Source organism: Arvicanthis niloticus, chromosome 29 (assembly GCF_011762505.2).
Source record: "Arvicanthis niloticus isolate mArvNil1 chromosome 29, mArvNil1.pat.X, whole genome shotgun sequence".
Taxonomy (NCBI): domain Eukaryota; kingdom Metazoa; phylum Chordata; class Mammalia; order Rodentia; family Muridae; genus Arvicanthis; species Arvicanthis niloticus.
Window position 1 is genome coordinate 3,408,196 of NC_133437.1, and position 11,403 is coordinate 3,419,598.

Here is an 11,403-nt window from a genome sequence, read left to right on the forward strand (position 1 = left end):
ACCTCTGGAAGAGCAGTCAGTGCTCTTAACTGCTGAGCCATCTCTCCAGCCCAACAATTCAAAATTTTAACTAATACCTTAAATTATATTAATTATATTAAGTTTCACTATTACATTTCTATACATAAGTGTGTTTGTAGCTGAGACAATTAGATTTATCTAACCTTGAAGAAAGACCTGAACACTAGTCAGAACAGACTATTTTTTGTTGTTTGCTTTTTTAAAAGTTATTCATTTTACATCTGCTCACTGTCCCCTTCCTGGTAAACCCCTCCTACAATCTTTCCCCTCATCCCCCTCCACTTCTCCTCTGAGTGAATGGGAGCCCCCCCTGGATATACCCCTACCTTGGCACTTCAATTCTCTGTGAGACTAGGTACATCCCCTCCCACTGAGGCCAAACAAGGCAGCCCAGCTGGAAGAACATACCCCACTTACAGGCAACAGCTTTTAGGGTAGCCCTTGTTCCAGTTGTTCAGGACCCACATGAAGACCAAGCTGCACACACCCTAAGTCCAGCCTGCGTATTGAACAGACTGCTTCAAATACTATAATTTTTAACTGGCATTTTTATTCTTCACTTATTTTTATTGAATTTCAACCATAAGAACACTCTATAAAAACATCATCTAGACCCTCTTGAAGAGGAATTTTAATCCATCAACATGACTACTCTGACTGCAATACATACAGGCCTTTATTCATAGGACACAGAAGCAAGGCAGATCTCTGAGTTCAAGGCCAGCCAGATACAGAAAACCTTGGTATGTTGGTACACTCACTCCCTTAGTCCCAGTACTGAGAAATCAGTTGAGAGGCAGTGCAGAGGAGTGGACTTCCTGGCAGTTGAGTTTGCAGCAGTTCAGTTTGTGGAAGCACAGGCAATTTCATTGGGACAGTTTTAGAGAGACAGGTTGCAAGTGAAGATTGAATAAGCCAGAGAATCAGAAGGTGCTAGAAGATTACAACAAATTGCCAGATTTAGTATGAGGTCAAGCAGAGCAATTCAGTGTCAAACTGAGCAATTCAGTGTCAAACTGAGAGATGCTAGATTGAATCAGTCAGCATGGAAGAGTTTGAATCAGAAGAGCTGAGTTGAACCAGCTAGCCAGAGTTCAGAAAAAAACTATAAAGGGTGAGCTTATTTAGCACTAAGCCTCCTGTACAACAATTGCATCTGATGAATAAAAGTTACTTTTACACCCTCTCTTGGTTTAGCTTATTAAAACTGCTCAAAAAAAAAAAAAAAAAAAAAAAAAGCCAAGAACGTAGCTTATCCATGATAAAAGATCTGTCTATACACCTTCTGTCTGACTTGAGTAGTCAGTAATTTCAATCAGTATATTCAACAACATTTAGAAAGTTTTTCTTTTTTCATCCCTTTAGCTAGAAAATTCCTCAATTATTTCCAGCATCTCATTTCTCAGGTTTAAAATTTCCAATTTTTCTTTTTTAGATGAAGTATTTTAAAATGTACATCTTAATTTTACAAAATTCTACTTAATAACCAGTAATTTCATGACTGTTGTAAAGATAAACAATGCAAACCAGAAAAGTTCATTTTTAAGGGAAACCCAACATAGATATACCCCCAAGAAAATTCACCATGCACCCAGACATAAACCACTCAGGATCTGATATTGATGTTGTGAAGACACTTGAGAGCAAACTAAGCTCTTTCACCATTTTAAGATTAATGATTTTTCCCTACAACATGACGGAGAACAAAAGAATGGAGAAACATTGGCCATTTCAGTTCATCTACCAAGAAGAAGTGATAGAATGATTGATATAAATTCAAAGCTGGTTGGGAAGTGCTAAATATATTTTGAAAGAATTAAATCTTAGAGTCCAAAGTACTAATCCATTTCCTATCAATAATAACAACTTATGTGTTCACTTGCAATCTAATAATATTTGGAGAAAAGGTGATCAGATTTATCAAGGAAAAAATATTTGAATGGAGAAAATATTTCAATCATAATTGGACAGAATTAAGTACAGATGCTTAAAAAGTAGCCCTTCTTGATCCTACACTTGTTAAAGGCATTAAAGACAACATATCCAATGTTCCATGTTATATATAAGTAACATACATCTTTTATTATGATTACTGAATAACTGATCACTAGTCACTCTGATAATACTGTTTCTTTTTATTAATAAGCCCACACTTTTAAAACCCAGAAAGAGTTCACTGTATTTATCTTAAAGAGATATAAATATAGTTATGTCTTCAACAACAAAACTATCATTTTAAAAAAAATCATTCATATTTAGTACGAAGAGTTGTACTCAGTTCAAGCCTTTAAAAACAGGCTGATGTAAATTCATTTGTAATCAAAATCATATATACTGATGTAAATCCCTTTGTAATCAAAATTATATATAACTGTTCTAAAAGAAGCTACAATGATTTCAAATATATGTAATCATAAACAGCTTATAACATAAAAAACCCCAAATAGACCATAATCTAAAGAAAGCTAATCACTTATATTTGTAAATCTCTTGTTTTTATTCAAACAATTTCACCAATTTTTCCCCCAACAATTTATATAACATTTTGTCTTAATAAATAAAAGTGATATATTTATGATGGTTGTATTCTCAAGCTAGAGTCAGGAGCATAACTTTATACATTCTCTAAGATCAGACTTTACTTTAAGAGTAATCTTTAATTGTTATTGATGTTAAAAAGTCTTATGAAACATTCCTCTAAAAGTCTTCCTTCAGTAGAATGTCAGTGCACTGAAAGTTTGCTCAGAATCAACTTAACTTTTTCTAAGTAATTTAGTACCTGATAATTTCTAAACCTGTATCAGAGAAGTAATAAAATATGTCTTCCTTCTGCAATTCATTTTAACTTCTAAGTTGGATTTTCTGATAACATAATCTGGTTTACATGGAATAGTTAACTATTCTATGTCTAGTTCTCACACAAACTGGTCCTTTCTAATAAGGCTGCAACTGACCTTTCTAACTCAATCCACATTTGATACAAAAATAATTATCATTCTGAGTTTTGTAGGGTCTATCCATCTCAGTATGAGATACAATTGGTGAGAACGCCCTGCCAACAAATGTTGGAGGCAGTAAGCTCCTCATATCAGTCACTGAAGACTCTTTCCTACCAACTAAGGAGCAGCACTGACAGCTCTTACTGAGTTCACCACTGGCACAAGGCTATATGACCCATCAGTAATTTATTTTCACATAAAGCTATCCATTTTCCTATGACTCCATCAAGCAAAGCACACATGTTTTCTAGTATTTATGGAAGTATTCTAGCATTAAATGTAGTTATATTTGTCTAAGAATGAGCACTAAGACTTCAAAAGCCCATCCAGTGCCTATTTATTCTAAAATAAATTACCACAGTAATATTTATCAAATGATTATACTATCAAACTCAGTATTTCAATTTAAAAATTATACCCAGTAGGATACAATTACTAAAAATTCCAGAAACATACAAAACTAATTTTCTTCCCACAGCATCTAAGAAAACACATCCGAATGTGTTTAATTCTAATTTACCTTCTCATATGGTAAGCTTTTTATCATTTGTTGTAGTCAGCTCTTGGGAAATACACCACTTGTTAGTTTTTCAAAAAATGTTGAATTTAAAACAATATTTGCCATTGTTTCACACTAGAAGAACCAATTTTGTCTGGTCATTTGTAGTAAAGTACAGAAAATATATACACTGAATACTTTATTCTGTATAGTGAAACTAAAATTAAGGATACAGAAACAACTTCTAACAACTGCCAATAAACCACCCCGAGGAAAGCCAAATCCTAACGACTCAGTAAATCCTCTCTGATCTTCACTGATACTGTGGATGGGCGCTGCTTTTGTTTTTCTCCTCTACAGTCCCATGGAGCTGTGGTATCTACTCTGGAAAAACACAGGGAAGAACGGCATAACTCAGCACTTAAATACATAAGTCAGTAGCCTTCCTTTATATAAATGATAAATGGACTGAGAAAGAGAACAGAGAAAAACCACCCTTCACAACAGTCACAAATAATATAAAATATCTTGGGGTAACTCTAACCAAACAAGCGAAAGATCTGTATGGTAAGAAAGAAATCAAAGACGATCTCAGAAAATGGAGGGATCTCCCATGCTTGGTAGGATTAACATAGTAAAAATGGCCATCCTACCAATAGCAATCTGTAGATTCAACTCAATCTCCATCAAAATTCCAACACAACTCTTCGAAGACATAGAAAGAGCAGTTCTCAATTTCATCTAAAAAACCAAAAAACCCAGGATAGCAAAACTATTATTATTATTATTATTATTATTATTCTTTCTTTCTTCTTCATTTTCCTTCTTTTTGTCCCCCACAAACAAGTCTTGACAATAAAAGAACTCCTGAGGGAAAATCTCCAACTTAAAGTTAATACTCAGTACTTTGTTTACAACTTCTTCCTTTTGACCTCTAAGATAGGTTTAAGACAACACTATGTTTTTTAAAATACAAATACAAGAAATAAAAGAACAAATACTGGAATGTTGAAGTGCTTCATTGTAAGTTAAAATGTACCACAGTTTTCATTCAGCATGGAATACAGGGTCCTGTGCTTGTGAAACAATCAGTGTTTTACAGGAAGACATCTTGGAGACACCTCAGTGTTTTTGGATATTGCATCATAAATACTGGTTGATAAATATACACTTCCATTTGGTATGTAAGAAAACAAAAACAGAAAAAAGTCGTTGTAATTTGGTTAAAACAAACTATCCAAAGGTCAACACTAGCTGAGTCAAAGCCTGTTCTCAGGTTAGTGTTAGTTTTACTCACTCTCCTGCCTGCATATGTGGGATCAAATAGCTATTTCTGGTTCCTTTCTTTGCTCTTCCCTCCTCCCACTTTGTCTCTCTGTGTCCTTTTTCTTTCTCTTGGCAGGGTCATACCATAGTCTAGTCTGACACAAACTCAGTCATTTCCCCAACTCAGCCTCCCCAGTGACTAATAACTCATGTTTTCAGAAACTTTGGCAGATTAAGTAAATAAAAAAAAAAAACAAACACGTTTTTATGCTATTTCTTACAGTATATGTAAAATTTTACAGAAGAATCTTAATTTTTATTAGTGAGGAGGAATTAAGGCAGCAAGTAATAGTCTATTTGGATTATAATAAAGCCAGTAACAAGATACTGACCACCTCTATCTTATTGAAAGATCCATTTGTGAAACAAAGTTGAAGTATGCCTCTTGAATAGATTGATTGCTGTTGGATGCGTAATTATATAACATCTAAATTAAGTTGTAATTTTTCCCCATGTGACTTACTCCCCAGTGAAGGAACTACAATTTTGTAAGTTAATAGTCACAATCTGTCTTTTAAGTTATAAACTACTAGTTTATATAAAAAAATCAGCTTATATATTATATCAAAATTAGTTTATATTAAAAAACCAGAAATAATCTGTGAAAATTCATACTGCATATTGAAATTTCAAATGCCTCAGATGTATTATTCCACGGCCAACTTACTTGTAAATTTTAATAGTAAAACTTAGTATGCGGCAAAATGTTTGCACCGATAGATTTAAGTTAATAAAACCCTGCTTCACGCATGCTCTGCTAGCATACAACACAGAGCAGATCTGAACTGTTAAACTGTGTTGTTCACTTAGTATTTAAAAACTAAAGACTACAAAACAATTTAAAGTCCTAGAAAGGTTTATTTTAGAACCACAGAACAGCAAAGGCATCTTAAACACTGGCCTATGAAGAAGAAACAACTTTTACAAGTATAAAGATATACATTTGAATGAATAGCCTTGCCATGATTTTAAGACCTACATAACTCAGAGGAAAGAACATTTTGATTTGAAAAAAAAGTTAAGTTACTTTTCTACATATACAATATAAATAAATATTTGAAGAACAAATTTGCTTTTTAAAAATTAGTGAAAGCGTTTTATACCAAACAAAACTCCTTCATTCTATTATTGTATCTTTCTGAGTTAAATCTTGAGCCTGTATTTTAGATCTGTAGATGTTTTATAAGTGCTATGAAAATTCACTGTCAGTGAATAACTGAAATTAGTATTTTCCCATAAGCTATGGATCTACTAAGTGACAAAGTATGTTGCATGTTCAGAAATCTGACTCACACTTTCTGGAATCATGACACGTCTGTGATTGACTGACACATCATTTCCAGTGTCACCAATAAGGCCTCAGTATGCACTCCGGGACATACATTTAGATTCTCAGGCAGTTCTTTAAGAACACTTGGAAGCTTCTTTAACGTCTTTATATTCCTAGCATAAACATCCAGTAACCAGTCAGAATGTGCATTTGTGGGTTCTGTATCACTACTGCATGCCATAAGCAACTCATTTAGATGACCTAACCCTTTGAAAGCTACGATGAATTCTGAAGATAAATCAAATATTGAACAAAAGTTAATCAACATCCTACTAAGTAAAAATGAACCAAATTCAAGCTGTTGGTGATAAAAATGCTTCTGTGTCTTAGCATGAAAGTTGTCCACTGTATCGTCTATATTTGTAATGGCAAATAGCTCTTCCTTGTCTTTAGGGGACAACACATGATCCAACGGCAACTCTCCCTTAGAGTTTCTCTGCTGTAAGAGTTCTGGGCCTGTGAAAAAGAAAATGTAAAATGTTAATAGTAAAACACTTTTATTTGCTAGGTTAACTGCTGCTTTCTTCCCCCACCCCAGAAAACTAACAGCCTCCCAGGACTCTGTTGATCATGCTTGCTGCTGATTAGCTGCCTACATCATATATTGCAACTGCCCATACAAATCAATAACGGTGTGTTTACAAACTGAAAATTCTAGGCAACTGACTAATGAATTCTGCTTAAACATGGTCTATATGATAAGTGAAAACAGCTTTTAAAACGTTACCTGCTGCCAATTAATTAAGAACAAGAATTTCAGTACTCTCAGAAAAAATTAATAAAATACATTAATCAGAAGCTTAGTAAGAAGAAAAAAAAAAAAACTGTCTCCTTTCCATTACTGACTATGTGAAATCAATAAAGACCCTGGCAATGTGAAAACTATAAGGACCCTGCACAGATACAGTGCAATTTTCACTTTAGCCTTCTAATGTTTACTGTCCACAAAGGCAAGGGAGTCATAAACACTTCAAAGTTAAATTTCTAAATCAAACTCAATATTTGATCTATCGAACCAAAGCCAAAACCAAACCAAAACTGAAAAAGTCTGCCAATAAAGTTAGGACTTGCAAGGTACTGAAATGCTCAGGACTCCAGTTCCTCCTCTGAGTATGAGAGGGTGACACAGGTGCAAAGCAACCGTTCATGACAAGGTACAGTGGTGCTCTGTACACTTGTCAATCACAGCTGGTAATCTTTTATGCAGTCACTCATAAAGATGTAAGCAGCAACATGAAAGTATAGGAGGAGACATTATGACACATTGTACCATCAGAAAGAATAGATTACTAAGTGCTAAAACTCTTAATGATGACTATAACCACACATATAAAGGCTACATGACTGATGTATAATTTGTGGGGAAAAAAGAATTCCAAATGAAAATTTTATTATCTATCATTTTGTTAACATCTCAAAACAAAAGTAAAATACTCTAACTTATTTCTGTTTGGAAAACATTACAAGTACCTGAAGTAAACAAAGTTTTAGCAATATATATTCTTGAAATTATTGCTTGCAAGACTGAAAGTCTTGAAATGAATAGATTATATAGAGGTGCCATAGTGATAATGTCAAACCATATAAAGATTCAAACTCAGAATCTGACTAGATAAGTCAACAAATAAACAACCTAACACAAACAAACATGAAAAACAAACAAACAAACAAACCACCAACACAGATGTAATTTAGCCAATGGATCTTGACAAACCTAAGTACAAGTGGGTTTTCTCTCCTAGATCAGAGACTAACCCACATACTACACTGTTGCTAAATCAGCACAGCTGATCTAATATTATAATATACTAATCAGCTGGATTCCATTAAACAATACTTATTATATCACTTACATAATTTGATACAGAAATGAATATTGGCTTGCATGTCAGATTAAATCTTTTGAGTAGAAAACAACAGAATACTTAATAAAAAAAGCATTGGGTTTATAAAACTAACAGTATTTAAATGAAAAGGTAGAAGAACTAAAAATACATTATGAAACAGTGTTGGTAAAACAGACACACTTAGGCCTTTAGGGGGCAGAAGAAGACTATAAATAACCAAGTTTCTCAAGCCATCATGTAATATATCCATGCTTTCTTAGATACTCACAGAAAAAAAAAAAACATCGAGAATATGTCTTTTGTTTTTATGCAGAATGAAATGCTTTATTTATAGCATAAAACACAAAATCTAAGTTAAAGTAACACAAAACCAATAGTCACACAAATGTTTCTGTTTTTCATATTACAAGCTAGTTATCAGAGTTTCTTTTTTAAGACACAAATTAGTTTGAATATTTTGAAGCAAAATTTTGTAATAGCTCAGATGCAGAATGTCACGAAAAAGGGAGTTGCTGAAGTTAAAAATGAAAGAATCAGAAAAAGCAGTGGACAGGTATGGGGCTTAAGTTATTCTCTTCACAAAAGCCTTGCACTGTACTTAACACCACCTGAATATCCAACTTCAACACAGTTGATGGTAAATATGAATGAAAATATCCTAGGCTATTTTTCTATACTCTATAAAGGAATGTCTTATACAGATAATATTAGCTTAGCCAGTTATACATACATACACACTACATACATATGTAATAAAAAAGGAATGGAAAACCGAAGTGCTCACAAGAAGCACTGAACACACTTACTAACAAGCTTTAGGAAATTATCAGTTCACAAAGATATCATACACGTTAAGTTAAAGGAATATTTAAAACCAATACTTTCAACTGCAAAAATATACTTTCATACATAAATCTTAATAGGTTTTAACAGTATATATATTAGAAAATGATTCTTAAAACAACTAATACAAGGTGGCTACATTTTAGAAGACTTTTTGTCCTTACTTTTTCATTATACTTTATTTTATATAATATAAAAGCATCTTTCCTTACAGATTTTTAAATATAAAGTGTTATCTGCCTCCGCGGGATTCATCAACAACCTAGATAATTTATCAAAAGCCATTTAAGACAAACACACTCACCCCCACGCTGTAGAAGCAGCTTGCCAATTTCTACATGTCCGTTTGACAGTGCATCATGCAAAGGAGTCACCCCGTCCACTTGAGTGAGCAGATCTACCTCTGGACAACGTTGCAAAATTTCCTGGACACACTCTGTGTTGCCATAGTTACAGGCTTCATGCAAAGGCGTCCAGCCAGCATTGTCTAAATTAGAAATCAAGGCAAGTTTTAAAACAGCAGAAGAAGTACTGACGGCTGCAAGGTATTGATATTCCACAAGTCCCCTCCGATTACTCTGTAGGAGCTTCATAATATGAAAAACAGTATTGGCGAGAATGAACTCAGTATAATCATATTTCTACTTAAAAATGAAAATAAATAAAAAGCAATTTTAAAACATCAACGTTGGAATATGATCAGAGAATTGCTACTAAAGTATTTTATATTATTAGTTCTAAATTATCACATAATGAGTTACCTCAATTTGGCTGGTAACTATTTTTAAAATCCGTTTGGTAAATTTACTTAACTGATTTTTCTTAACATGATATAAGACTATTTTGTGTAAGGAATCGTACGATGCTGAATGAGAGCACACAGACGCTGAGAACTTACCTTTAACATTGATGTCTACTCCTGGCAAAGAGAGAAGAACAATCAATTTCTCCACTTGGTTTTTTATGCAAACTCTATGCAGAGCTGTTTCCCCTGACATAAAAAATTAATAGATTATTCCAAAGAAGACAAGAATCAACTAAAGAAAATAATAAAGGCCATGAACTAGAAAGTCTGGACTCATGCCAGACAATCATTTATGGGGTTTCCCTTCCAGCTGGTTTAAATATCTCTTGAATTAAAAAAAAAAAAAAAAAAAAGAAAGAAAGAAAAGAAAAGAAAAGAAAGAGAAAAAGAGAGGTGGGGTGGGAAGAACCCCAGCAATCCAGAGCTTCTGTTCTGTCAGCAGTTCAGCAAGGAAATGCTACAACGAAAGCTTTAACACAGGCACTGTCTCTCCCAGTTCAAGGTTTAAAGCTTCAATCCTGCTATAAAAACCCCAAATGATCAGAGAACACCAAAAAATACTTGGTTTTGTAGCAATAAAAGTTTTAAAGTGCAACTGCCCTCTCTTAAATTTATTCATGAATCTACGCTACCATGTATGGCTCTTTCCTATACGGCATTTATAGCTTAATTCAAATGAATGTTTCTGGCTAAGCACAAGTGCCTCTACATACTCAAGTATAATTCAGAACTTCAAATCCATTAACAGATGGTTTGCTGCTTCTCAATAGGCTGTCTGGCTTGGCTACAACCTCACAGAGGGAGAAATGGGAGAATCTTAATATAAACACCACACACACACACACACACACACACACACACACACACAACCTCACAGAGGGAGAAATGGGACAATCTTAATATAAACACCACACACACACACACAACCTCACAGAGGGAGAAATGGGAGAATCTTAATATAAACAACACACACACACACACACACACACACACACACACACACAGACAACCTCACCGAGGGAGAAATGAGAGAATCTTAATATAAACACCACACACACACACACACACACACACACGCACGCACGCACGCACGCACGCACGCACGCTGAAAAAAGTCTCTAAGTACCATTTAAAGCTGAACAACAGCAGCACATAGAATGGCAGTTTTTGCTTGGAGGACTGGAGTAAGTTGCTGCTGGCCAAAATTATCCATTCCCCACTGCTCCTTGAACTAAGATTATATTTAAGTCATAATTTGACATTAAGAAAAGTGGCTAAATACTTATCAGTGACTATGGGCATTATTTGTTCCTATTATACAAAATACTAAGCAGCACGTTTTTATACTACTCAGTTTTACAGATTATCTCTGCAACTTCTACTTAACATTTCTTCTACATGCAAAGTCTCTTCAAGTTTTTCTCCATTTCTCAATTTTCTTCCTCTACCAACTCCTGCTGTTCAGCCTAAAGTCATTCATATTCATTTTACTTCTAAACTATAAAACAAAGAAAAAAAGACAGTGATCTTTGAAGAGAATATCTGAATTTTCATCTAACAATCTTCATATTTTGAGCTACATGGGCTCAGAATAAAAATGTCTATTCCATGGAACAATTATAAAAGCTTGGCTGTCACCATTTTCATGAGCTAATCCACAGCATGACTTAATACATATGATATAGTTTATAAACAGAATAACTTATAAATCTAGCAATTTATTTATCCAAGTA

General features: G+C 34.0%; 1 protein-coding gene across 5 annotated transcripts in view; it reads right to left on the reverse strand.

Annotated features, from left to right (window-relative positions):
- Positions 1–5,683: 5,683 nt before the first annotated feature.
- Slf1 (SMC5/6 complex localization factor 1) overlaps positions 5,684–11,403 on the reverse strand; it is a 67,407-nt gene continuing 61,687 nt past the window's right edge. For all 5 annotated transcript variants that reach the window (XM_076927061.1, XM_076927058.1, XM_076927060.1 and 2 more), the window contains 3 exons: positions 9,764–9,856; positions 9,170–9,352; positions 5,684–6,631 (listed from right to left, as the gene is read on the reverse strand). In XM_076927061.1, the coding sequence (XP_076783176.1) occupies positions 6,150–6,631; positions 9,170–9,352; positions 9,764–9,856 (758 nt within the window). In that variant the 3' untranslated portion in view covers positions 5,684–6,149. The remainder of the gene's footprint in view (positions 6,632–9,169; positions 9,353–9,763; positions 9,857–11,403) is intronic.